General features: G+C 48.8%; 2 protein-coding genes across 17 annotated transcripts in view; one reads left to right on the top strand and one right to left on the bottom strand.

Annotated features, from left to right (window-relative positions):
* On the top strand, positions 1–7,938 carry LOC127549075 (leucine-rich repeat-containing protein 26-like). 5 transcript variants are annotated; one of them, XM_051976880.1, is made up of 4 exons: positions 1–595; positions 2,019–2,169; positions 3,410–6,323; positions 6,534–7,938. In XM_051976880.1, the coding sequence occupies exons 3-4, from the start codon at positions 5,693–5,695 to the stop codon at positions 6,848–6,850; spliced, it is 948 nt and encodes a 315-aa protein (XP_051832840.1). In that variant the 5' UTR covers positions 1–595; positions 2,019–2,169; positions 3,410–5,692; the 3' UTR covers positions 6,851–7,938. The 5 variants fall into 5 exon arrangements, with proteins under 5 accessions (XP_051832840.1, XP_051832838.1, XP_051832837.1 ...); XM_051976878.1 differs by having other exon boundaries at positions 12–616; positions 3,138–6,323; XM_051976877.1 differs by having other exon boundaries at positions 14–595; positions 3,138–6,323.
* GRIN1 (glutamate ionotropic receptor NMDA type subunit 1) overlaps positions 7,096–27,221 on the bottom strand; it is a 38,836-nt gene continuing 18,710 nt past the window's right edge. For 3 of the 12 annotated variants that reach the window (XM_051976865.1, XM_051976866.1, XM_051976869.1), the window contains 16 exons: positions 25,457–25,578; positions 25,012–25,186; positions 21,451–21,595; positions 21,275–21,358; positions 20,411–20,552; positions 20,153–20,280; positions 19,650–19,814; positions 19,386–19,504; positions 19,066–19,178; positions 18,734–18,882; positions 18,273–18,430; positions 17,788–17,949; positions 17,256–17,365; positions 16,120–16,265; positions 14,130–14,240; positions 7,096–9,199 (listed from right to left, as the gene is read on the bottom strand). In XM_051976865.1, the coding sequence (XP_051832825.1) occupies positions 9,083–9,199; positions 14,130–14,240; positions 16,120–16,265; positions 17,256–17,365; positions 17,788–17,949; positions 18,273–18,430; positions 18,734–18,882; positions 19,066–19,178; positions 19,386–19,504; positions 19,650–19,814; positions 20,153–20,280; positions 20,411–20,552; positions 21,275–21,358; positions 21,451–21,595; positions 25,012–25,186; positions 25,457–25,578 (2,146 nt within the window). In that variant the 3' untranslated portion in view covers positions 7,096–9,082. Of the gene's footprint in view, positions 9,911–14,129; positions 14,241–14,478; positions 15,512–16,119; positions 16,266–17,255; positions 17,366–17,787; positions 17,950–18,272; positions 18,431–18,733; positions 18,883–19,065; positions 19,179–19,385; positions 19,505–19,649; positions 19,815–20,152; positions 20,281–20,410; positions 20,553–21,274; positions 21,359–21,450; positions 21,596–25,011; positions 25,187–25,456; positions 25,579–27,221 lie in introns of those variants that run through there. The other 9 variants (XM_051976868.1, XM_051976870.1, XM_051976871.1 and 6 more) reach the window with 6 other exon arrangements.

Raw genomic sequence — 27,221 nt, 5'->3', positions numbered from 1 at the left:
TCCCCACAATTGCCCTCTTGTCTCAGACTTGGCAGCTAGTGGGGCCCTCTGAGGCAGGAAGGATAGGCAGGTACATTGTGTCCCCCTGGCTTGGGCCCAGTCCTTGTACTCTTCCCTGTGCTGCCTTGTGTGGAGGAGGAAAGGGAAGGGCTGGGGGATGGGGATGGGGAGCAGTGCTGTTACTCTGGTTATAACTCAAGATTTATGGGAAGAAGAATGAAGTTCATGGCCTCTTCCCACCCTTCCCCTTGCCCTGAGCTCTCCTCTGAAGTCAAATCCATCGGATTAGAAGCATAGGATGACCTCTTGTCCTTTTCTCAAGGTGGGGGGAGAGGAGACTGGTGAGATTCCCTACTTCCTGTGACTCATCCTTCCAGGGACCCCCTGGGCAGGAGGGACTGAACTGGGGGGAAGGAATTTAGCTCGGCCCTCCCCCCACTATGAGGTCAGCACCTTCCGCCCGCCCCACCCTAGCCCAGAGCTGTCCACTGGGGCTGGGGGCTGGACATGTTCCCCCAACCCCAGCCTCTCTTAGGACGCGTCGGCAACATCTCGTGCCTGCTGCTCTTGGCTGTCAGCATCTCTTCAGCTGCAGGTGCTCTGCTGCTTCCTACCAGTATGACATTGGTCAAGTTACTCAACTTCTCTGGGACTAGGATTCCTCTTTGTGCAAGGAGGAGTTGGACTTGATGACCTTCAAGGTCTGCCTTCTGAATTCTGGAGAACATGCTCTATTTCCCTCTCCCCATCCCACTCCTGGCTGTCCCAGAGAGAAAGGGTTCGTTTCTGTGCTCCCTGATCCTGTGGCCTCCTGGTCCCGATGTGGGTGATGTAGACACCAGGTGATGATAGGTACCAAAAGGCGGGGCTCGGTCATGAAGCGTTCACAGTGGCTGTTCTTTGTGGCAAAAGGTGGATTCATGTAGGGGAAAGGTTACAGACAGAATGAAGGCAAATTGATAATGGTAAATATGAAATAGAGTGGGAGAGCATGCGAAAGACAAGTTCCACCGTGGAACTCACAATTACCCAGTAGGAAGGGAGCACCCCATGAGGTTGGGGCATGCCCTTAGCTGGCAGGATAAACCTGAAAGGGACTCATCAGTTCTGGTCCCCTTTGCTGAGCCTCATCTCTCTCTCTCTCTTTTTTTTTAAATGACTTTTTATTGATAGAACCCATGCCAGGGTAATTTTTTACAGCATTATCCCTTGCACTCACTTCTGTTCCGATTTTTCCCCTCCCTCCCTCCACCCCCTCTCCCAGATGGCAAGCAGACCTTTACATGTTAAATGTGTTATAGTATATCCTAGATACAATATATGTTTGCAGAACCGAACAGTTCTCTTGTTGCACAGGGAGATTCAGAAGGTATAAATAACCCGGGAAGGAAAAAAAAAATGCAAGCAGTTTATATTCGTTTCCCAGTGTTCTTTCTTTGGGTGTAGCTGCTTCTGTCCATCCTTGATCAATTGAAAATGAATTAGCTCTCTTTAACAAAGAGATCCACTTCCATCAGAATACATTCTCATACAGTATCATTGTTGAGGTATATAATGATCTCCTGGTTCTGCTCATTTCACTTAGCATCAGTTCATGTAAGTCTCGCCAGTCCTCTCTGTATTCATTCTGCTGGTCATTCCTTACAGAACAATAATATTCCATAACATTCATATACCACAGTTTACTCAACCATTCTCCAATGGATGGGCATCCATTCATTTTCCAGCTTCTAGCCACTACAAACAGGACTGCCACAAACATTTTGTGAGCCTCATATCTCCAATGCTGGCTCCTCTCCCCACTCCAACCTTTTCTGGGCTAGAGGGATGAAACCTATTGTGCCAGAGAAAGCCTGTGGACCTGCACTACCTCTAAGCAGGGACATTAGGCTTTGGGGAGATATAAAAAATTCTCCAGAGAGCGCCAGGATTCCTTGGCGTCCCTCCCTCTCTTCTCATTCCCTCCATCTAATATCTTCCTCCCCCCACATTTGCTCTTGGTTTCTTTTCCCCTTCAGATTCTCTCTCCATTGATGGAAAGCACTGTGAGTGTGGTCTGGGGATCAGCCGGGAGGCCCTGACCACCCTGCTCATTGTCCTGGGAGGCGTCAGCGTGAGCTGCTTCTCAGCCCTGCTCCTTGTGGTCGTCAGCATTATTCGGACCAAGAGGTATGTGGGCTGAGGTAGGGCTTCGGGCTCTCTCAGTCGGCAAGGGTGACAGGAGGAGATCAGGGCCTTCCCAACCAAGCTGGCCACTGGCCATTTTAATGGGGATTAGATGCTCTAGTCATTGTTACGGGTAGCAGGGATGGCCTTGAGGGAATAAAAGAGGATATGGGAAAGTATGTGGAGAAATATGGGAATATCTGGGAGAAAAGGCAGTTGTGGGAAGGATGTGGGAGGACTGGGTTATATAATATATGAAGACGATGGATGATAATTGTGGAGAAGGTATTGGGATTAGTGGAGATGGAATATGGGCATACTATTTGGATTATATGGGAAGCTAGAATATAGGAGCAGGATGAGGATTATGTAGGGCGTTATTATATAGAGGCAGTATGAACATTATGTTGGGGTTTTCAGAATGGAGCATAGTATTATATAGAGATAGAACATGAGGCTGGTGTGAGGGTAATATGGAGGTGGGAGTATTGGGATTATTTGGGGGAAGGAAATAGAAGTTGTATATATGGGATCTGGAATAAATAATGATGTAAGAAAGGAATTGACTAGAGAGAAAACAGTATAAAACAGGATTAGTATGGGGAATATATGAGAAAAAAAGAATATAGGGGTGGCAAGGGGGCATTTGGGGGCTTGAGGATGTGTGGAGAGAGGTAGGAAAAATACTTTTCTGATATAATGTACAGTTCAAGATCCTTCTGGTCTTTGAAATAGGTAGTAGGTGGGAAAGAGAAAGGTTCTCTGGGAAAGTGGGGCTGCTCCTCAATGTCCATGTCTCTCAATGGCTTTGACGGTGCCCCAAAGCATTGGAGAAAGCTGTATGAAAATTGAGTGATGGGGGCTTATCTCAGGGGGGCAAATCTGGTAGGCTCCACAGGCTTATTGTCTGGGAAAGAGGGCAGAAGTTAAGCTACTTCTGGTTCCTCTCTCTCTCACCTTCTTTTCTAAAGGGACATTAGATCAGGCTTCACTTACTGATAAACCCTCTTTCCTTGTGTGCACACCTCCCATTGGTCCTCTGGAGGAGACCAAACTTCCTTGTACTTGGTCACTCTTGGAGTGGGCAGCCTTCCCAACTTCTCTGTTATGATGCTGTGATACGGGGCTTGGAACTGTAAGCGCACCCAAAGTCCTTTGCTAAGAGAGGGGCATCTGCCCAGATGTGCCCCTTCCTTGCCCTTGACCCTCGACTTTGGCTGAAACACCGCTCACTCAATCATAGGACATCATCTCAGTGTTTAGTGATGGGGAGCTACTCTCGAATGTACCCACCATCTCACTGTATGCTACAAGGAAGCCACAGACATGTAACACCTGTGGAAATGGACCCAAAGAACAAAGGACATTGTGTGGCAGTCGTCCCCTTAAATGTTCCATCAAAGAACTGTTTCATAGAGAGTTGTGAGATGGTCGAGTTGGTGGAGGTCTCTAAAGCCATGGAGGAAGTTTTGGAATTTCCAGACTTGAAGAAGCAACTAACACTGTCTTTGGAAAAGCCACCCTTGGAGGGCGATTGAGGAGGAAGTAGGATGGACGCTGAAGAGATGATGGGGAGAGGGGGAAAAAATTAATACATTTTTTTGTTATCACTGTCTGGACATCCTGTGTATGAATCAGAGCCAGTGGTACTCTGTGTAGGGTTCTGAGTCTGTGAGGGTGTCTGTTTGGGTTTATGAAGTTCCAAGGCAGCCTTCAAGTTTGCCTTGGTCATAATGATGTCTTATTGTATTGTATGAATTTTATTTTTTTTTTTACCACAAATTGGTAGAAGTCATCCCCCACTAAAAGTGGGTCCTGGTTTGATGGCTACTATTCTCTGATGAGGCTCTTTCCCCTGGCCCAGATTCCATTGCCCAAATGCTTTGGAACACAGAACACACAAGCCTCCATTCCATCACCTCAAAAAAGCCCCTCCCCTTCTTTTTGGAATGCCTCTCAACTCATATAGCCCTTCAGAGCCTCTCCAACCTTAGAGACCAGCCCCTTTTCCCAGTCTGCCCCAGGCTTGACCAGTTTTCCTAGTTTCCTTTCCCCTCCCTCTTTCCAGCCCTAGCAAGAGATGAACCACCCAGCTAAGGACGGGGTGTGCCAACAAAAGTGGTAACACCTGTACATCTATGGGCATCTGTCCAGATCCTGCCTCTGGGACGCTGCAGCTGGAGCAGCAGCACAGCCAGGTGTCTGGGCTCCCAGGGCTGGATCAAACCCAGTGGGAACTGGTTTCAGCTGAAGTAAAACTGGCTCCATGTCCCTCCTACTAGCTAGGTGGTCTCATCTCACTGGGGCTGAGCCAGTCTTTGCCTCTTCCCGACAAGTGCCCATCTAGGGCCAATTGAAAACATTCAGCTAAACTAACCTATTTTTTAGGGGTACATATTAGAGATATAGATGGGCATAAGTTTTCATTCAGATCCAGATAATTCAATCTACACATAGGTTTGGATCTGTAGATACACTGACACACAGACCCACCAGGACTCAACATTCACAGACACTCAGAGGCTTGGACACAGATTTATGCCTAGGAAAGTCTATACAGAGATGTCCACAGATCCCTGCAAGAATGAAGAAGCCAAAGTGGATCCATGCAGACCTGCAGGTCCAAGCTTAAAGGCACATGCAGACAGGTTCACACAGCAAATGAGGACATGCAGACAGAGACCCTCATCTTCTGTGCAGCCTGAGGAGGAGGAGGAGGGGATAGGGGTTAGTTCTGGGATCATGTAACACCTAGAGATTAGCTCTGGCCAACACTTCTGCTGGTTCCCAAGGTGGGAGAAAAAAGCTGCTCTGACTGCTTCCTCTCCCAGAGGGGCCTTAGATGTGGATATACTTGGTCTGTTGGTGCCATTCTAATTACTCCTTTGCCTTTATGGGTCAAAGAACTGGTGGAAATGGAATGAGAGTAAAAAAGAGAACCCTTAGTCCCTTGCTTTCAGTTCCCCCCTCTCCCCCTCATCCTCCCTGAAGGCTGGATACTGAGTTTGGGGATCCCCTTCCCCAACCTTGAGTGGCCATAGAGCAGAGCCCAGTTTGTTCTAGGTGCAGCACACTGCCCTTGTCCATGGGCCCTGGGGGCTGCTCTGTGGTGGCCAGTGCCAGAGTGGGGCATGCGGCTCCCAGCCTGGCAGTGATTGGGACAAGTTAGGTGCTCCCATGCTTACTAAGGGATCTAGCTATGCTGACGTGGAGTTGGCCCCAAGCCCAGCAGGTGGCTGGTAGAGCTGCTGGCTTTGCTCAGAGCCTTACCCCCACCTCTACTCCACCCCCCATCCCACAGAATCCTGTCCCAAGACAGGATCTACAAGAACTTCTGAGCTGGTAAGTTAATATTTGTTTAGAAGCAGGTAACAGTCGAAAGGGACAGATAGATGGGCAGAGCTTGGAGAGAAGACATCTGGGGGAATTTGCCCAAGCTAGGACCTCCTGACTCCTAAGGGTCACTTTCTGAGTAAGGCTGCCCTGGTGAGCTGCTTCCGGGTGAGAAGGTGCAGGCTTCCCAACAATGACTTTCTCCTTTTCTTTCTTTTTGCTAACGCTGGCGCTGCTGATCCTCTCCCCACCATCCACCCCAAGCCCAGGCTGGAGCTGCCTTTCTGAGTGTGTGTGTGGGCAGGGTGGGCAGGTCAACTGTTCTGGGGGAGAATTACACTTTGTACCTAGGATTCTGGACCCGAGGGTACAAGTTCTTCTCTTGGGTCACAACCATATTGATTTCTTGTCCCCGGGGGCCTTCGCCCTCCTGCCCAGGCTGCTCTCGCTGGAGCTTCAGAGCAATGGGTTACAGAGAGTCCATGTGCAAGCCTTTTGGGGCTTGAGGGTCCTGCAGTCCCTGGATCTAAGCGCCAATGCTCTCCAGGCCCTGGAACCGGGCACCTTCCGGCCACTCCGAGCACTCCACACTCTGTCTCTGGCAGGGAACCGGCTGATGCGGCTGGAGCCCATGTGGCTGGGTCCCCTGCCACTACTGCAGAACCTAAATCTGCAAGATAATCTTCTCTCTAGCATGGGCTCTGGGGTCCTAGACAGACTGCCTGCCCTGCACGAACTGAACCTGCACGGGAACCCTTGGATATGTGACTGCACTATTCTCTCCCTCTGCCGCTGGCTGCGTAGCCATGCACACCAGATCCTAGGTAAGGATCCTAGAAGGAAGGGGGGGACTCAAGGTCGGGCTGGAGGTTTGGGTGGAGGTGTTGGGAGTGGATGGAAGATGGGCTTAAGGCACAGTCCTAGGACATGGGGAGTGCCGTCTTGCCCCCAGCCCAATCTGAATGTGCCCAGGTTGCAGGCTTCTTGTGTAGTGCTGCCCCCCATTCTCCATTCTCCCCCCATTGTGTCCTTAGGAGCAGAGTCCCTGATGTGTGTGTCCCCAGACCAACAGATCCTCAAGCCACTGGCTGCCCTCACGGAAGCCTCATTCAATTATTGCACCCTGCCACTGACCCCTTGGGACCTAGGGATCATCACCATGCTGGGCCCACTCTCATTTCTGGCCAGTCTGGCTGCCTGCTTCATCTTTGGTTCCTTGCTCACTGCCTTCCGGGTTCGACGTAAAAACCGTCACTATCCGGTGAAGAGACCCATCCCTCAGACCGTTGCCCTGGGTGACCCACCAGAGAACCCAACCACTAACTTCCCAGCCCCGGCTTGCTTTCTGTGACCCCTTTTCTCATTCCAGTCTAGAGCTGGAGTCGATGCCTTTTCCCACGACCCCATGGGGGGGAGGGCCCCCCCACCCCTCAGTACGGCTGCGCCCTTCGGTTCCCCAGGCAGTCCCTTCTTGGTAGGCTGGCACCAAGAGAAACCCTCCCCCCCTGCGCCCCCTCGTTCCCCCCGCGGTGCTCGGGATCTCCGTCGGGAGACGAGCGTGCTGTGGGGCCGGCATCAGAAAGCTGTCACACAGACTGAGGCTCATAATGTTCAATTTGGCAACACATGGTACATGCCTGTACACGGGAACGGTAAATGCCTGTACACGGGGATGTCGCGAGCTTACACGGGAGAGGCGGGCGTCTGTACAGAGAGGAGTGGGTGGCTATACACAGGGATGGCACAGAGCCCTACGCGGGGCCGCGCGAGCCGGTCCGGGGGACGGCCGAGCCTGTACACGGGAAGGGACGTGCCTGTACAAGATAGCGGTGCGTGTGCCCCGGGAGGACAGCGGCCGCGGGCGCGGGCGCGCACCTTCGGGAATGGCTCATTCTGTATGTAGGGCGCTGTCCCGGCGGTACACAAGAATGGCCCGCGGGGGTGCGGCGTGCCGGGAAGGAGGTGTGGCCGTGGGTCGGGGGGAGAGGCAGGTGGTCAATGCCGAGAGGCAGGAGGAGTTACAGTCTTCCCTTTCCTGGGGCTTGGAGGCTCACCCCAGCGCGGCAGTCCTGAAGGAGGGATTTGGGGGATGCAAAAGGTGAAGAGAGAGGGATGTCGTTCAGCTCCCAGAATCCAGCCCTCTCTGGGAACGGAAACCAAAGCGCTGAGGCGAGGGGCGGGGGGAAGGGGGTGAAGGGCAGAGAAGCATTGGTGTAGAAGTAGAACCAGCCAGGGTGGAGCCAAGCCAGAGGAGGGAGGAAGGACTGACCAGTTCGAGGGAGGGGGGATAGTGTGAGCAAAGAGGGAGGAACACAGAACAGCTGGGGGAATGGTAGAAGCAGAGTTTGGAGAGAGAATGGAACCGGGGTCATGGCAAACACAAAAGGGATGGTGTCCAGGGACTTAGCAGAAACTGTGTCGGTGGGGGGAGGGAGGAGGGGGCAATGGAAGGAGAAAAGTGGGGAGGGCAGATAAGGATAACTAAAGCTGCCTTTAGAGTTTTCTGTAATCTCTTTTGCTTCCAGGAGTCAAAGCAGCCTGTGGGCGAGGAATACCCCTCTCCCCAAATCTCTCTGCCTACAACGTCTTCATGGCAGAATCAAGGTGATATTTGGCTGGGGTGGGGGTGGGGCAGAATCTTCCCAGGAGACCACACTGCCTGGTCAACCCCGGCTCCTGAAGTCAGACCACTCACATAACCACATAACCATACCGAGAGGATGCTGGATGCCCAGAACGTAGGCAGGATGGGGCCCACCCTGGGACTTGAGATCAATTTGCCTCCGGCCTGCTGAGGATTCAGCTTGTCCCTCTCACTGCCAATCCCAATTTCAGGTCCTCTCACCCTTGACTTACTCACAGGCAAACTCCAAGTCTTGGCACTTGGCCCTACCTCCCCCTGTGCCTATTTCCAGCAGGGATCCTGCCCTCTGGGTGCCAAGATAGGGGTGGGGGGGAAGGGAGTCGGGGCAGCAGCTGCCCCACAGTGCTGGGGAAAAGGCTTGGGAGTGGGGGCAATGTGCAGTCACTGGGGGCCGGGAGGACGGGGGACGGGGGCGTTCCCTCTGGCCTTCCCGAGCAGGACCCCTCAGTCCTCAGGCATCAGTCCTGACCAGCGCTCCTAGTAGTTAGTAACTAGGCCGGCGGCTCCGGGAGGCCTCACACCACGGTGCTCACCGAGGGATCTGAGAGGTTGAGTTGCCCTGTGATATCAGTGGGATGGTACTGCTGTAAGATACAAATACACAGACAAGGCAGAGGGGGGGTTAGCGCTTAGCGCTCCTGGGGAGGGGGCAGGGCCACGGGCCAGCACGGTGGTTGGTGGAGCCGCCCGGGGGGGCACGAAAAGAGGTGCAGCAGGGCCTGGGGGGGATGCGGCCGGCCCCATCCCAGGGGGTTCGGGAGTGGGGAGCAGCAGCCCCAGAGGGAGGGCCAGAGGGTGCCTCTCTTCCCGCCCCCGTCCCCCGTCTTGCTTCGGGGACTCTGCTTTGGCCAGGACGCTGTCCCATCTGCGAGGGGTGGGGGGAAGGAAGGGGCGCTAGAGCCGGTGCTGGGGGGCAGAGGTGGGTGGGCCGAGGGCGTCTCAGCTCTCCCTATGGCGGGCACACATCTGGAGCTGTCCCTCCTCCCTCTCAATAGCTCTTCGCGGCAGCACCGTGTCTTTTTGGTTTTGCAAAGCGCCGCGTCCACCCCCGGTGCTCTATAAATAAGAATCAACAATCAATACCCGCTGACCTGGCACAGCTGCCCGGGAGCCCAGCCCCTGAGTGCCCCCTTCCTCCCCCCAGCCCTTCCCCCGGGCCTGTCAGCGGGAGGGCGGAGGGGGGGCGGGAGGAGAGGGCGGGGCAGGCGGGGCTCTCAAGCAGTCAGAGCAATGCCCCTTCCCATCCCCCACCCCCTCCAAGCAGCACTTCCGGGGCTGAACCGACCCACCCCCAAACTCCCTCCCCATCCCTCCCTCTCCAGAACCCAGCCAGTTGGTAAAGAGGCCCCCGACTGACCACTGTCTTTCCCCAGTCCTGGGTCCATCCCAGCCCATTCTGAAGAAACCCTCTTTGCCCACGTCAGGCACAGGACAGCTCCCAAGAACAAGAGATTCTTTGGTGGGGTGAGGGTCGTGATTTGGGATGGGGTCTGGAGAGAGCTGAGGGCTCACTGGCCTCTTAAGGAATCTTGGAGGTGCTTTAACGAATAAAGGCCATCTAAAGATATGAAACTCGTTTGTTGAATCAGATCACTGCCAAACTCCTCCGAAAGCGCATGTTCGCCCGCTACTCCCTCCTCAGGCTGCTCTGAAGGTCACCGGTGACCAGTAGACAAATCTTTTATTTTAATCGTCCTCATCTTCTTTGACCTTCCTGAGGCATTTGATATTGCTCGGATCACTCCTTCCTCTGAAATGCTGTTTTAGCTTTGGAAACATGGCATCCTATTACTTTGAGCTTTTTGAGTGTTCCCCTTGAATTTTTCAGGGCTTCCCATTCACTTCTCATCATGCTGAATGTCTCCTAAGAACTATTATTGACCCTTCTCTCATTTCTCTTTTCTCTTCTCCCATTTTTTTCTCCCTTCTTTCCTCTCTTGCCCCCTTCTGTTTTCTCTCTCCCCCTTCTTTATTTGTGCCATAACTACAACTATCATCAGGATTGTGCTGAGATGGTATCCTCTCTCTCCATCTTTAATTCCTCTGTGTGGTTTTCTGAGTCCCTACCATGTAGGATTGAGGGTCGGAGAAGCTGCCACTTAAGACCTGTGTAGCCTCCTGCAAATCACTGACTTTTCTGCGCCTTGGTTTCCTTATCTGGTGCCTCCTTGTAAGACAATCTGGGCCTGCTCCAGAGTCATGTTCTCAATATGTGTCAAATGGAGTGGGGCTCTAAGTCTGTGAACATATCCCACCTTCTTTCCCACTATCTTGGTCAAATTGGTCTCAGGAGAGGGGTAAAAATTTGTGGCAGAAGGACCCTGTCAGAGGTGACTGAGAGGGAATGAAAGTTCATCATCTTCCTTCTCTACCTACCCAAATCCTGCATGTCTTTCATACTCCAGACACACAACTTTGGGGAGCCCTTTCTGTCCACTCAGCTGGTTTTTTATTTGAAGCCATGAAGCATTGTACAGATTAACCCTTAGGCTGTTTCATGGGGTTTTAGAGTAATTGCTTGAGCCAAGATCCAGATTTTCTGAGACTAGAGGATCTTAAGTATCTTCTTAACTCTTGTAAAGTTTTGCACACAGTAGGTGCTTTACCTACTGAGTGATTTTGTCAACCTTGAGGCTGAAGTAAATTTGCAAGCAATCAGGTTGTTTTTATATACTTTTTTTTTTGTTTTGTTTTGGATTCTGTCTTGGTAAGATTATTATTGCCTAAGAATAGACCTAGAAATAATAACTAGCATCTACATAGCTCTTTAAACATTTGTAAAGCACTCTATATGTATCTCTTTTGATCCTAATAACTATGAGGCAGATGTTAGAATCTATATTTTACAGAAGAAGAAAATGAGATGCTTGGGATAGAATTCCAACTGGAGACTTCCTAAGTCCGATAGAGGGTAGCTAGCTCCCTATCAACTGTACCAGCTACCTGCTTCATGGGAGAATCTGGGTCAGAGGTTGGAATGATTTTAAAAGGGGGGGGTTTCTCTTTCCATAGTTAATTTTTCTATGCTAACCTAACCCTACTTAAGAGTTACTCCAGACTTTTCTGTCTGCTCCTCCAGTCTTCCTAGAGCTAGTCATGAAGTAAAATACACTCAGTGAAAACTTGAACGGGGCCCAATGAGAGAGCATCATGGTATCATGAAAGGAGGCCTAGATTTAGGTGCAGTAAGGCAGCCAGGTGGTGCAGTGGATAGATTACTGGGCTTGGAGTTTGTTCTGTATCATACATGGCTTAACTCCTCTTAGCCTTAGTTTACTCAGAATGGGGCTACTAATAATAGTACCTGTCTCACAATGTTGTTGTGAGGATCAAGTGAGATTTGATATGAAGTGCTTTACAAACTGTAAAGTGCTATTTATACTAGCTATTATTATTTGAATTGTGGCTCTGTTATAACCAATGTGACCTAGGACAAGTAATTAATCCTCTGAGGCCCCAAATTCATTGTAAAATGGATCCCTCTCATCTCTTCCAGTTCTAAATTCTGTGGATAGAGAAGGAACATTCTGAGAAAGGAGGGCCAAGGAAAGAGGAGTTGGGGGAGGGATTTGAAATGTCACTGAGGCGTCTTTGTTATATAGTTCATTAAAAGGCAGGGTAGTTCCTCATCTAATCCTTTTTCTGCGATCCCTGAGACTCCATGGTATATCTAGTCACTTTTTTGCCATCTTCCTGTCTGGTATCTGAAGCTCTTAGGTTAACATATGAGGAGGACAATCAGTAGTAATAGTTGATGTGGTTGTCACAAGGTCTGGGTTCAAAAACTGCTTCTTGCTACTATCTAGCTACAGGATTTTGGGCCAGTCACATTCGTTCCTTTAGCCTTTTGTTTCCTAATCTATGAAACCGGGAATATAATACTTATCCTGATTCATGTAGCTACTGCCAGGAAGCCACTTTGTAAATTAGAGGTGCACTAGGATTATTGGTCTCTGTGTTCAGAAAGTACTGTTGTCCTGCTTGTGGCCGGTAAAGCAGAGAACACTTTTCCCCCCGAGTTCCAGAAAGCAGGAATTGTGGGTTCCTTCCAGAACTGTCCTCTTAGTATAATGGGCCTTCACCTCTTTCTTCAGAAGCAAGCAGAAGTTGGATGGGTGTGTGTATGTGTGTGTGGAGGTCCCTAGGAAGCTTGGTCTCTTTCTCAGCCCAGGGGCAAGAAGAAATGTTTTTCCAGACTATTCCATCCACTTCTTCTACCATATATAAACTGAAGAGGATGGGCCCAGCTAAGGGATGCAGATGAGGGCCTTCATGATCTTTCCCCAACATTAAATCCCTTAATTTCTGGGGCAGAAAAGTAACTTGGAAAAACTAACAATTCCAAGATGATGCACCTTGGGATGCATAATTGCTGTCTTCCCATATGTCTTTGTGTGACCTCCATCCCTAACCCCATCTTGCCTTGTATCTTAACTATTCATTCAACCCTACCTCTCTCCACTCTTGAGGTCAGGCCAGGATAAATATTTCCTTTGAAGAGCCTTGGATCAGAGCTTGAATGGAGTATCCCCTACCCCAGACCTCCAGGCTTAAGATAGGGTCCAGAATTCCTTATCCTAGAACCTCCCTTTCCCCCAGTCTCTAAGAGCATCCCTCAGAAATATTCTGAAAGGACCAATAGGACCCAGTATAAATTGGAAGTCAGATTGGCAGCCCCCTAGGGCCCAGCCCTCCCCCAAGGCTTGAGTTCCCCCAATTGCCTGGCCTCTGGCCTCCCCAGCCCTGGGCCCCGACCCACACAGAGACCACATGGAGGATGCAACAGGCATGGCTCTGGTGAGACAGGTGAGACAGGCGCTGGGAGGGAGTGACGGGGGATGGGCCAGGCAGGACCAGGACAGACGGGACGGGACACGGAGGGACAGTCATCACACACTACCCGATCTCTGGGCTGTGTGGGGCATCGAGGAGAGGACCGGCGGAAACCAGGAAAGTCCAAGAAAAAAAGGGGAAAAAAATAAAAAGTTGGTAAAATCTCCCAAATCGGTGAGAAGACTAGGAGGCAGGTCATCCCCGGCCCCCCAGGGCCCCTGGGCCAGGCCCAGAGACAGGCGCTGAGACTGACTGACTGACTGACTGACTGACAACATGAGGCAGCTTCAGGATGAGTGTGTGGCAGTCATGGGATGGCAGGAAAAAAAGAGAAAGACAGAGAGAGACAGAGAGAAAGACAGAGAAAGACAGGTGGAAGGAGAGAGACAGAAGCTTGACAAAGAGACCCATGTAAAAAAAGATGAAGATGGAGAAGGGAGATAAGAGACAGAAAATGATGAAAACTAGAAATAGAAATAGAGAAAATGGAAAGAAAGAGATGGAGAGACACATCCAGAGGTACTGAGACATAAAGACTGAGAGAACAAAAATAAAATTGTAAATATATAGAGAAGAAAACAAAGAAAGAAACATTAAGAGAGGTAATAGTGAGAACATAAGTTTGTTTCCTTTTCACTCATATTCTCCTCAATACAAAGAGGTGTAGAGAGAGATGAGATGAGATGAGGTGGAGACAATGGAAACCAGAGAAAGGCATATTCTCTAGTGATTCAAGCATGACAGAAATACATCACAGAGATACAGGGAACAAAGAGAAGCCAATGGAGAAAGACCAAATGTTAAAGATGAGAGAGACAGAGAGACAGCAGCTGATGAAAGGAGAGAGGGAGAGGAATATGGAGACAGGGAAAGAAAGGAAGGGAGATACAGAGACTCAAAGGAATACAGAAACACAGGGAGAGAGGGATAAGAAAGAAAGATGATCTAGTGAAATGGGACAGACAGAAACAAGGAGAGATAAAGAAAAGACAGACTTAAAAGAAAGAAGCAAAGAAAAGGGTAAGGAGATTGAGAGAAAGGGGGAGAGGAGAGAGAGAGAGAGAGAGAGAAAGAGAGAGAGAGAGAGAGAGAGAGTGAGAGGAAAGACAGGAGAGACAGAGAGAGTGGCTGGAGATTTTCTTCTCCCTCTTACCGTGTCTTTGGAGGACCTACGTCTCTTGAAGCTGGAGGCCAGGGTGGAGGTGATGGCCCTAAATGTGGCTTTCTTTTTAGGGTCGGGCTCTGCTCTACCACTCTTTCTATCCTAAAATGAATATGTATAAGTGATTAGATTACTAAGGGTGGGCTCCTTGCTAGCCCTACCCTCCTGCTGCTGTCATTGCTGAGACCTGTGCAGGTCCTTACTCTTGTTCCTTTGCACAGGACAGACAGACAGACAGGTTTCCTCTCTTTCTATACCATGTGTGTCTGGCCTGGCTCACCCTGGAGTGTTGGAGGAGAATAAGATGGGGCCTGTGCTGCCCTGGCTCTCTCTCTCTCTCTCTGTCTCTCTCTCTCTCTCTCTCTTTTTCAGGGGCTGGCCCCTGTGCACCTCAGCTCTCTAGTGGCCCCTGCCTTGCCCAGACTGCTCCCTGCCTCCCCTGGGGGTCAGGTTCTCAAGAAGGATGAGAGGGAGGGCCTTGGCGGCAAGGTCACAGGTTCCATAGATGGACTGGGAAAAATACACCGAAATAGTGATCATCCATTTCTGCAAAGCAGGTAATCCCTCTGATGAGGGGGTCAACAAAAATAAAAAGAAAAAAAGAGAGAAAGAGAAAAAAAGAAACTAAGAAAGGAAAATCCAGCCAAAGGCAAGGTGTAATGTCACCAAGAGGTTGTGATGGAGTTGGAGAGAAAGACGGAGTTGTCAGCCCTGGTTCTCCCAGGCCAGGTGGGATGAGATGGGTCTGCCCAGGTGCTCAGTCCCAACAGTAAGAGAGTCCCATTCCCCTGAGGGATAAGTATCAGCAGCAGCTGTCCTAGGCACCAGCAACAAAATCAGGATAAGGGGGATGAGGGGTGGGGGGTGGCGTGGGGGCATCCCTTCCCAGGCATGAGCACTAGTAGCCCAGCCCTTCCCTCCCTCGGATATGGTCCAACAACGTTCCCTTTCTCCCTGGCGGCATCATTTCCCGGAGCAGGGACTGCCTTTGTTTGCACAGGGAGCGCCAAGGGTTTCAGTGCCGCCAGCCTCCCCCTCCCCTGGCCTCCAGGAAGAGGCCGACCAGGGAGTAAGTGAGTGTGCACGGTGGGGGGATCCCCCTGCCCAGACTCCCTGGGGCTGGGCCCTGCTCGGGGAAGGAAGAGAAGAAAACGAGACAAACGTATCTTTAGTCATCGGGGATCCGAGTCCAACAATTTCAGTCATCTCCAAGAGTGGGCTGGTTCCTTACCCTGGGCTGCCTGCCACCCAGCGGCCACCTGCCCTCCACCACAGCCCGAACCCAGGCCCCAGCCAGGGCTACCGCACTTTTTACAACCCCGCTTTCTGCGCTGGTTCTAAGTCAAACCGTTTCCCTGCGCGCTGGCGGGTTCCTAAAGACACAGAAACAGGCTCGGACATCCAGGGCGGAGCAGAGCACACTGTGGTGGGGCGGAGATCACTGAGCACACGGACACCGGAGGGAAAGGGTTAACCCCAGGAACGTGAGAGAGAGGGCACAAGGGCTTCCCCGTGAGGGAGACCGGGAGCCAAAGCCGGGACTCGGGCTCCGGACTCAAAGGAGCGTCTGTCTCCTCCTGCTCCTCAGTTTTCTTTGGTGTAAAATGGATATCAGTGAGAGTTGCCCCAACTTTGAAAGCCGGAAGGGCGGGATGGCCCCACGCCTCTCGTGAGGCTCTGCTGGGAACGGAACTGCAGTGGAGAATCCATCCCACCGATAGCTCTAGCCAGTGGCTACTCCTTCAGGCAGCCCTCCAGGACTGCTCTGGGGACCACTCACCATCACTCTTTGGTATTATTTCAGGGCTCCAGCACAGACCAGGGTAAAAGGAAGGGGTCGGGGTTACAGCCCAGGGTGGGAGAGAGGGACAACAGCAAGGTCAGAAAGACCCCGGAGCTGAGAGGCAGGAGTGCCCTGGGAACCAAGGACTGGGAAGGGCACTGGGTCACCGATACAGAGCCACTTGCCCCGCTGGCCTACCTGTAGGTTTTTCCTCCACACATTCACCGCTGCAAAGGCCAACTGCATCTGCTTCCTGCGGGCATCTTTGTGTCTCTTGTAAGCGATCTCAATGAAAATCAGGAAGATTCCGGCCACGATCCCACCGGCCACCAACATAAATACTCCTACAAGTGCCCACAGCTGGTTACCCTGGACTCAGAGACCAAATCCATGCCTCCCTTCCACTCCCACTTCATCTCCCACTCCCCCAACTCCATCCATGTCTACTGGTGAGGACTTCCAGGGTCATCCTCAAACCAGAAATGAATCCTGTATTCATCTAGTTATTTTCATGTTTTCTCCTCCATTAGAATGATAGCTCCTTAAAGGCAGAGAACACATTTTCCCCTTTCTTTTTTGTCCCTAGTCCTTAGCACAGGGTCTGTATATAGTAGGTGCTTAATAAATGCTGGTTGACTGACTTAGGTGCTTAATAAATGACCATCCCTGGAATGCCCTCTCTCACCTCTATCTCTTAAATCCTTGCCTTTTTTTTTTTTTTTTTCCAAGACCCAGTTTAAGGACTCCCTTCTTTTTGCATAGAAGCCCTTCCTCTCTCTCCTCCCCCAGAGGCCTTTCCCTTCCTCCTACCATCCCAATCAGTGCCTTCCTATTCAAGGTTACTTTGCATTCTCACCGACTTAACCTTTTTTCGGGAATGCTATCCCTATTCATATCTACCTCCTGGTTTCCCAGACTTCAAGTTCCAGCTAAAATCCCACATTTTGGAGGAAGCCTTTCCTAATCCGTTTTAGCCTTCCTTCTGTTGATAATTTCCCCTTTACCCTGTATAAAGATTTATGTCTTCCCCTTTACCCTGTATAAAGATTTATGTCTTTGCATGCCCTCTCTCCCATTGTTAAGAGTGTAGGCTCCTCCAGGGCAGGGACTGTCTTTTGCTTTGCTCTAGATTCTTAGTACTTTTCACAGAGCCTGGCATCTAGTAGGTGCTGAATAAACTTATTTTGACTGACCAATTCGTGGTCATGCATCAGCCCCTCCTGGGATGTTCTCTGGACTCAGAGATTAGCCCCCTTCATGGTCACGAAAGGCCAGATACGAGTCCTTTGCAGGGACTTCTGCCTGGGGAGGGGGAGACAAGAGGAGGCACCCACCAGCCATGTTTTCGAAGGTGAGAGTAGCTGGAGCATTGCTGCGGGAGTCGCACTCCTGGTATCGAACCCAAGTCTTGTCTAAATCCTCCATGAAGCCGTTCTCGTGGGACCTGCAGGAAAGTGGTGTGGGACCCAGTGCATTTCAGATGCAGGACCAGAGACATGGAGAATGATGAGAAATGAAGGGAAATATGAGGGTGAGAGGAGACAGAGACACAGGGAGAAAGAAAAGGAGGGAGAAAGAGAGGTGGATAGAGATGCGTTGAGAAAGGAAAGGTAAAATACAGGGAGGGTAGAGACAGAGATGACTCTGACCATAGTGAGGAATGAAGAGATGAGGAAGAAGGGCCAGAAGTCCTGACATTTGGGCTCTATGGAATTTTTTGGCTTTGTTTTTAAATAGAAGGGGCCTAACAGGAGGTGGCTGGGACCCGCAGGGCAGGGCGTGGCTGGGCACCGGTCTGTGCTGCGCTGTGCCCGGGTCTCCGGGGCTTGGGGCAGTAGGGGGTCCCCAGGGTGGGGGGGTACAGACTTGAGGATGGCCAGGGAGACATTCTGCTTCCAGGGGCTGTCTTTGCGCATTCCAATGCCGAAGCCAGAGCGGAAGAAGAGTTCTCCTGTGGTCACCAGGTCACACTTCTGTGAGGCTTCAAACTCCAGCACGGCAGAATCCCAGATGAAGGCGTGGAGCTTGCTGGAGGCACAGGAGCAGGTGGGGGGGAGTTACATCTCCTGGGCCCTGTTCCCTGGCACCCTGCAGTACCCCTAGAAGCTGCAGCTGGGCATTGCGGGATCTCAGATTTGGAGCTGGCAGTGACCTCAGGAACATCTACCCCCTCCTCTGAGTTAGAGAAGGTTAGATGGATTGTTTTACTTCACATCAAAGGCGGGGTGTCCTGCTACTTGTTCTTTCCTTGTCTAAACCCTTTAGCCTCTAGTCTCCCTTGGACCCCAGTCCATCTCCCCGCAGAACCTCCAGCCCTCACCCCTGGGTCCCCCGGGGTCCCTAGCCCTCACTTGTCCCGCACAGCCTGGATGGCTTCTGCAGCACTCTCATAGTTGTGTTTCTCCATGTGCCGGTACATAGTGCTCAGCTCTACCTGCCGCCGGAAGTAGATGTCCACAGAGCTCTGTTTCACCGTGGCATAGATGAACTTGTCTGAGGGGTTCCGTAGCTAAGGGTCAGTGGGAGAGGTGTCAGTGAGGCGGTCTCAGGACCTCTATCCCACCATCTCTTGATGGCCCCTTGCTCCCACCCTCGAATGCTAGCCACATTGACTGGTCCCTGTGGCTCTCCCTTCCCCTCTCTCCCCGACTGCCTGCAAATCCCACCATTAGCTATCTCCCAGACCCCATCTCTACTCTGATAACTGCTGCCCCCACCCCTAGTCCCTGACCCCCCTGTTTTCCCTCTTCCAGAGGCTCTGGTCCAGGAATCACAGCGCCTTAGTCCTGCCCAGCTAGGCGTGGGTCCTCACTCGAGGGTCATTGATGCCCGTGATACGCTCTTCTGGACGGTCCAACACCAGGAAGGCTGCCAGGTTGGCAGTGTAAGAGGCAACGATGATCATGGCAAAGCCAGCCCAAACCATGCCCAGGATTCGGGCTGAGAAACTTCGGGGGGCACCTGAGGGACAAAGGAAGGAACATGGCAGTACTAGCCACCTGGGCTTGGTTATTGAGTGGAATCTAGAAGGCTGGGGGTGGGAAGACCCTCCAAAAGAGTGTTGCAGGGGTCCAGGAGGCTGTATGCTGGAAGTGGATCTGAGAAACTGGACAGTGGGGATAGGAATGCTCCAATGGCCCTTACCTTCTCCAATCCCAGAGTTGAGCAGGACCCCCCAGGAGAACCACATAGCTGAGGAGAGGGTCAGTGCATCTTCTTCTTCTTCTTCACTGTTGACTTTGAACCGGCCAAAGGGGCTGAGAGGGACAGGAGGGAAAGGGCAGCATCAGCTTTCAGGGCCAGCCCCTCCCCCCCATCCTCTTCTTCCTTCCTGGACCGTAATCCCTCCCCTGTCCCTTATCTCTCCCTCCCCTAGTGCTGTTCCTCTCAGCTCTTTGGGGAAAGGCAAGTAGTGAGAGGATGAGTGAAGTGAGGGCCAGGAGTCGGGGATATCTCACTCTCACCTAAACCGGTCCAGCAGGTAGAGCATAACCGCCACTACATGTACAGAGAGTCCAACCAGCAGCCACAATGTGCTCTGGAAGGGCTGCATGAATGAGTCCAGTGTACTCCTAGGGATTTCCTGGAAGGGAGGTAGAGCGGAGAAAGAGCATGAGGGAGCATCTCAGCCCTAACCAGAATCCCACCAGCCTTCTCAGTTGCATGGGGATGCCCTCATCCTTCCCAGGGATGTCAGTTCCAGGCTCTTTCCCCAGGCTCCAACTGACCTTCTTCACCAGGATGGTCAGTCCCTGGTATTTGAAGGGCTTGGAGAACTCAATGTACTGGGCCCGCTCGTTGTTGATGGTCAGTGGGGCCACAATCATGTCCGCCTGTCCACTCAGTAGCTCCCCCATCATCCCATTCCACTCCTTTTTGTTGCTATTGTTCACCTAGGGAGGGGACATGAATCTTGCAGTCCTGGGTCCAGTTTTCAGACTGATTCCTAGCTCTTCAATTCTTCATATTGAGTTAGTCCTTTAGCCCTCGATCCTCGTCAGTCTCCATTCTGCTATTTTTATACTGAACCCCCAAGTACCTCAAGGTTGCCTGCCTGGAGGCCCCGTTTCCCACATTCTTTATGGGCCTGTATCCCAATTCTCCTCCCATCATAGGCTCTCAATCATGACCCTATTTCAACTATCCTAGCTCTTGATTCTTCTGGCCATTTCCAATTCCCCAGACATCAAACCTAGCCTATTTCATTCTCTCTGCTCTTTTGCCCACCTACCCGCTCCTGAGTGCCAAACTTGCCATCAGCCACCAGATGGACCTCATAGGTGAAGTTCATTGTTTTGGCTAGGTCGATGAGCAGGTCAATGCAGAAACCATAGCAGCACTGGAGTATAGTGTGGCGGTCTAGGAGGGAGGGGGGTCCCAGGAGAAGATGGTTATGACCACTATATGCCCCAGCCCAGATATCTATTGAGCTGCGATCCACCAAGAGCAAGTGCCTTCCTTTGACCCCCATCCCCCAATCTAGACTCACTGGCGCCTGGATGGGTGTCATTTGGGCCTGTGCAAGTGACCTTTTTTATCTTCTCCCCATTGATTGTGAGATCTTCATTACAGGTTTCGCCATCTAGAGCTGGTTTCACATACACAAAGGGTTCCTGGTGGATAGTGACAATCTGGAGTGGGGAGAGGGAGGGAAAAACTTAATTTATGCTTCCTTAGGTTCTCTAGAAAACTTTCCTTACCTGATACCATCCATTCCTGACTTTTTGTCTGTCTGCCTCTATTACAGTCTCTCCATCTCTCCATTCCCAGATGCCTATTCTCTACCTTTCTCTCTGTGTCTCTCTCTCATATTGTCTATCTCTTTCTGTCTCTCCATCTCTATCTCTGTCTCTCCATCTCTCTCTGTCTCTATCTCTCTATCTCTCTGTCTCTGTTTTTTGCTGTCTCTCACTGTCTATCTCACTATTTCTTTCTCTGTCTCTCTTTGTCTCTCTGTGTCTCTGTCTCTCCATATCTCTGTGTGTCTCTCTGTCTCTTGCTGTCTCTCACTATCTCTCACTCTGTCTCTAGCTGTCTCTGTGTCTCTGTCTCTGTTTCTCTATGTCTCTCTGTCTCTTCATCTCTCTCTGTCTCTCCATCTCTATCTCTGTGTCTCTCTATCTCTTTCCTCTCTGTATCTGAATCTGTCTTTCTCTGTCTCTCTGTCTCTGTCTCTGTCTCTCTCCCCACTTGGCCCTATTTCACTGTCTCTCCCTGTATTCCTGTCTCCTCAATTCCCTGTCTCATCTGCTTTCCTGAATGATCTACCTGGGTTGTTAGGTCTCATTGGCTAAGGAGGTGGGATCAGTTCTCTTGCCAATGGTTCATCACATTTTTTCTATGTCAGCCTCACCTTTAATCTGGTTGACATTTCATATCCTTCTGGCTTCTCAGTCTCCCCCCCTGGCCAAATGATCTTTCGGTCATTGGGTAGAACCTGAAAAGTGGGACAGAAGTCAAGAGAGACCCCAGTCATTATCCTTAGACCCTCAGGCTAAGCCCCTACGCCCTATTCATAGCCTCACTTACATGGCTTCCATTGAAAATCCCTACTTGCACCAATTTTCGGTTCTGCAGGTTCATGATGCTGTAATTGGCAAACTTCCTGTCCCCATCTTCATTGAATTCCACTCGGCCAGTCACACCTTCTGAGTACTTAGAAGACATCAGCACCCTGAGACACAGGGATAAATGGGAGAGATTAATTTCGTCCCAATCCTTGTCCTGGCACTTTGGAATCCCCACAGGACTCAGAGCACACTAAGAGGAGAAACTCACTCATTATGATCTTCAAGCCACACCCTTTCCCCATCCATCATTCCAGTCTAAATTTAAGCTTTGAATAAATGTCATAAAACCTCAGTGCCTCAGTTATCCCTTATACACTGAGAGGGTTAAAGGCATGGCACCTCCACAATTTGGAAAATCCATGCAAAATATTTTGGCCCTCTCTTTGCACCAGAGGTGGTCTGATTTTTTTCTTTTTCTTTTATGTGGTTTTTATAGTACCTTATTTATATTTTGGGTGAAAGGCAATAGGGATTACACATAGTATCTGAGATGGGATTTTATCTCAGGTCCCTCTAACTCCAGTGCTGGAGCTCTATCCACTGTATCATTTAGCTGCCTCTTTATTTTATTATAAAATTTGAGTTGGTATTATACAATACTATACATATATTTTGTGCATTTTTGAGTTTTTAAACTTTTTCTGTATCATGTCCTAGTCTTCATGTGTCATCTGCAACTTCTACAAAACATCCCCCAAATTCCTATTTAATTTCTTATGCTAACTCACAACATATGGAAACGGTGATGGGGAAAGTCACAATGTAGAAGGGATAACTATCTCTATTTGTATGTGTATGTGTACTTGTGTCTCCATTTCCAATTCCCCTACTGTCAGAGGGGTGAAGTATGGAGGGGTTAAGGGGAAGTAAAAGGGGAGAGAAGCCTGTTTTACCCAGCCTTACAAAAAGGCATTTGATCATCCTTTTTGTAGTAGAAACTGAGTGAATGTCCATCAACTAGGGAATGGCTGAATAAGTTATGATATATGAATGTAATGAAATATTATTGTTCTATAAGAAATAATCAGCAGGATGATTTCAGGAAAGACTGGAGAAACTTCCATGAACTGATGCTAAACGGAGTAGAACCAAGAAAACATTGTACAAGGCAACAAGATTATACGATGATCAATTCTGATGGACATGGCTCTTTTTAACAATAAGGTAATTCAAGCCAATTCCAATGGATTTGTAATGGAGAGAGCCATCTGCATCCAGAAAGAGGATAATGGGAACTGAATGTGATTCACAAAGTATTTTCACCCTTTTTGTTGTTGTTTACATGCTCTTTTTTTTCTTTCTTATTTTTTCCCTTTTTGATCTGATTTTTCTTGTGCAGCATGATAAAAGTGGAAATATGTTTAGAGGAATTGCACATGTTTAACCTATATTGGATTACTTGCTGTCTAGAGATGGGGGGTAAAGAGAAAAGAGGGAGAAAAATTTGAAACACAAGGTTTTGCAAGGGTGAATGTTGAAAACTCTCTTTTCATGTATTTTGAAAATAAAACCTATTATTTAAAAAAAGACATTTGCTCATCAATTTTATACCTAAAGCTGACCTTTTGGCCTCTCTAGACTGGAATTCTATTTCTGATGAGCATAATAGATTTAGATCTGGAAAGGAACTTGAGCCATTTAATCCAATCAGCTCATTTTATAGATAAGGAAATTGAGACCTGAAGAAGTTAAAATGACTTGCCTAAAGTCACATAATTGGTAAGTGGAAAAACAAAGTCAGCTCCAAGAATGGGGGTAGGTTTGGAAAAGGCTGTGACAATCCCTTGCAGATTGTCACCACATAGGACAGAAGTGTCCTCAAATGCCCAGATTTCCCATCTAATTTTCTATAGACCTGCCATTTAGGAATTCAGTATGGAGCCTGTTCCCCAGCCTATGCTAGAAATCTCTTTCAGGAATCCTATAGTTGTAGTTTCTGGGATCTAGTGAGCAGGATTGGAACTACTCTTTTTCATTTTGATGATTTTATAGACATTAATCCTATTCTCTTTTCATAATTCCTGAATAGTCTTCAAGTCTTTAGAATGTCCTTAGAGAACTCTATAACATCTGCTGCCCAATCTCCTTGTATAAGATTTCAGCCTTTATAGAGAAGTAGATTGGGATTCACTATACATTCCTTTTCTTGAAGTTTAGCACGGTGTTAAGCAGCTGAAGGAAGCTTCCTGGTGGTGGTGATGATGATGCTGATAGTCACAGAGAGAAATGGTGAAGATTATGTTGTTCAAGATAAGACTGTGATGATGAAGTTCATGAAGTTAATGATAATAAAGGTGAAGGTGATGGTAATGAAGAAGACTATGGTACAATGGAGAGAGAGAAAGAGAGAGGGATGGAGGGAGACAGTCAAAGCAGGCTCATTGCCTTTGGAGGCAGAAGTTATGGGTTCAAATTCTGCCTCTACTACTTACTACTTAGGTGACATTGAGCGAAGCACTTTCACTTTTTTAGGTCCCAGTTTCCTCATCTGGCTGTGGACTTAGAGAACCTAGGTTCAATCCTACTTCTGATGCTTTCTGTATGATCAGTAATGTACTTAACCTCAATGAGTCTCAATTTTCTTCTGTATAAACTGTGAGAGTTGGATTAGTTGGTCTTTCCCAACACTAGATCTGTGATGCTGGAAGAGTGATGATGAAAATGATGGTGATGGTAACAGTGATGAATTGACTGTGATCTGAATAATCATAGATTGAGAATAGCAAGAAACCTTCATTTTACAGATTAATTAAATGAAGCTGATAATAGGTATAGTAATTAAGCTCAGGTCTTTCTGCTCCAAAGTCAGTGCTCTTTAACCTGTACCAAAGGGGCAGCTAGGTGGCACAGTGAATAGATATCAGGGCCCAGAGTCAGGAACTAAGTATCCTTAATTTAGCCTCAGACATTATCGGTGTGATCCTCGGCATGTCACTTAACCCTGTTTGCCTGATCTATAGTTTTCTATCATCTATAAAAAGCTCTGGAGAAGGAAATGGCAAATTACTCCAATAATTTTTGCCAAGAAAGCCCCAAATGGAGTCATAAAGAGCTGCAGTCAACTGAAATGACAACAACAAAAACCTGTCCCAAGATGTTGAGAATGGTGGTGATGATGATCACATATATATGATAGTGATTCTGAACATGATTATGGAGATACTGACAGCACTAAATTCTACTATCCCATGATATGCTGTTGATTTTGGTGGAGATGCTGACATAGATGATGGTGATGATGGAGACAATAAAGATAGAGGTTTGATTCTTGCCTTTGACACTGACCATGTGACCATGGGAATACCACTTAATTTCTAGGAGCATCAACCATAAAATAGGGGATTAATAATTTTTATTCTACTTACCTTGAAGGGTTGTGTAGGAAAGCATTTTATACTGTAAACTTTAAGTACTTTAGAAAGAGGAGGAAAGGTTAAAGAAAGGGCTGTTATGAGGGTTCAGATGTCTCTCTGGGGGTGGGGTATGTCCACCCTCTCTCCATCTTCACTCTTCCACTTACCTTTTAAAGAGGGGACCAGTCTTCCAGATGTTGGTATTGCCAACACAGCCACGGGGGGGATCAGTGATATTCTCTTTTTCAAAAAGCTCATGTACAGCTTGGGCTACTACACCCACAGCATCACTGATATGTGCAGATTCATTCTTTCCATTTATCAGCTGGAGACCAATAATACCTGGGAAAATCCATGTAAGAAATGTGACTGATAGACCCAGAAATATCCTACCGATCCCCAAGCAGGTTTAAAACTGATCGTCACAGACTTATCCAACCCTTCCCCCTGATCCAGAGTGGGTCCCAAATTGGTAACAGTCCAGAGCCCTGAGCAGGGGTAGGTGCCCATGCCCATGGATAAGACCACCCCAATGATCCTGTTGCCCATGCCAGGAGTAACCACTGATGAAGCTCCCACAGACAGATCCTCCTGGGAATATCCAATACGTACCATCAGGGGCGTAGCGGAGAGCATTCCCTGAGATCTCCCGCTCGCCTACAAGCCACACGTACCCAGAGCCTGTCATGTTCAGCATTGCGGCTGCCCGGTACACAGTAGCAGCATCATCCTCGCTGCAGGACAGATGTGGCGGGGTGACAAGGGCTAGGGCTCCCTGCCCCAGGCCCTTTCCCCAATTCCTGCCTCCATTCCTTTGGCCTAAATTACTCTGACAACAATGCAGTTGCAAAGCTACATGCAGGGGCGGCATTTAACATTTTAAAATAACTTTCATAGATATTTTTTAAAATCCTTATAATTCTTGTACCCTGAATTTGGATTATAAGGTTTCCTTTAGAGAAAAAAGAATCAAGATATAGTAGAAAGAATACTATAAACAGAGTTGGAAAGCTGGGTTTAATTCTAAGTTCTGAAATTTATTTGCTATATGACCATGGACAAACCATTCAGTTTCTCTAAGATTAAGTTTTTGCATCTGTAAAATGGAATTTATAATACTTATACTGGCTATCTCTCAAGAATTTTGTGAGGAAAGTGCTTCATAAACTTTAAAGCACATATATGTATATATGTTTATAAATGTGTGTATATACCCACAAACCTCATCCAGAACATTTAGTTTTACATTGTCTCCCTATCATAAACCCTCAACATGTCCACTTAGACACCTTTCCTACTCACTATTCCCTACCTCTACTCTATTCCCAACACACACCACACACACACACACACACACACACACACACACACACATACAGTTTCCATTTCTTTCATCTCAGACAAAAGTCAAGTCCCTGGGACCAGAAAGGCTCTTGTGTTAAAGCCCAAGGAAAAAAACAATTGATAATCTCTCTCTCATGCTTTAGTTAAATCTTCTGGAGTCCAATTGTTTTTTTAAGAAAAGAATGCTGTCTCAATGAGGATTTTCATCAGATGAAAGTGAATTCTAATGTTGCATGGGGATAGCAGATTCTCTTGACAAAAGGTCCTTTTCCATTATTCTTATTTAAGGCAGAATTTTTTTCTTGGACAATCAGAACATTAAGCTTTACAAGAAGTACAGAATTATGTTAGTGACAGAATTGTAGGACCTTTGATGAGCCCTTCTCTGCCAGACTTTCTCAGACAGTCTAGAGGCATTATTGAATACCTACCGGGCAGCTGCCATCATAGTAGATATTATGTATGTGCATATGCATGCAAATGTATGTGTTTGAAAAAGTCAAAAAAAATTAAACATAGTTCCTGCCCTGGGTACTTGCCGGGCAGATAGGATAGCCTCAAATCACTAAAACAGGGGTAGAATACATTTCAGAATCTAGCTGTCCCAAATCCAAGAAGGAATTAAAGAACTGGGTGGGGGTCATGCCTAGGGCAGATTAAGGGCATACTAGGTGAGGGGGTATGGACAGAATGGAAGGGTAGTGTGGGGAGGCAGAAATATGTCAGATTGGGATGGGGTATACTTGTAGGGTCCTGGAGTTTTTCATGCCCTGATGGGGAAAGAGATATAGGGAAGAGGTGAGGGCACTGCTAGGGGATCTTTTTTAGCACCTTTTCAAATGAAAAACTGACATAAGTATGGAAGGGCGATATAGAAGTAATGGCATGAAAACCCAGAAGTCTGCAGCCTTTTGGGCTCACCTAAAGGTGCCTCTTGCCCATCCAGGATCTTGCCACCCATGTTGAGGATGAAGAGCCATTTGAGGGAAGATAGGGAAACTTTTGATGAAATCTTTCAGTCTTATAGACACTA

The sequence above is a fragment of the Antechinus flavipes genome, chromosome 2, assembly GCF_016432865.1.
Source record: "Antechinus flavipes isolate AdamAnt ecotype Samford, QLD, Australia chromosome 2, AdamAnt_v2, whole genome shotgun sequence".
NCBI classification, from domain to species: Eukaryota; Metazoa; Chordata; class Mammalia; order Dasyuromorphia; family Dasyuridae; genus Antechinus; species Antechinus flavipes.
This window is presented reverse-complemented; position numbering and strand designations above follow the sequence as displayed.

Bases quoted from the DNA above. Each gene is read 5' to 3' on its own strand.
- LOC127549075 (XM_051976880.1), top strand. From the start codon at position 5,693: ATGACTTTCTCCTTTTCTTTCTTTTTGCTAACGCTGGCGCTGCTGATC. The intron at 6,324-6,533 runs GTAAGGATCCTA...TTGTGTCCTTAG, and splicing joins CCATGCACACCAGATCCTAG to GAGCAGAGTCCCTGATGTGT.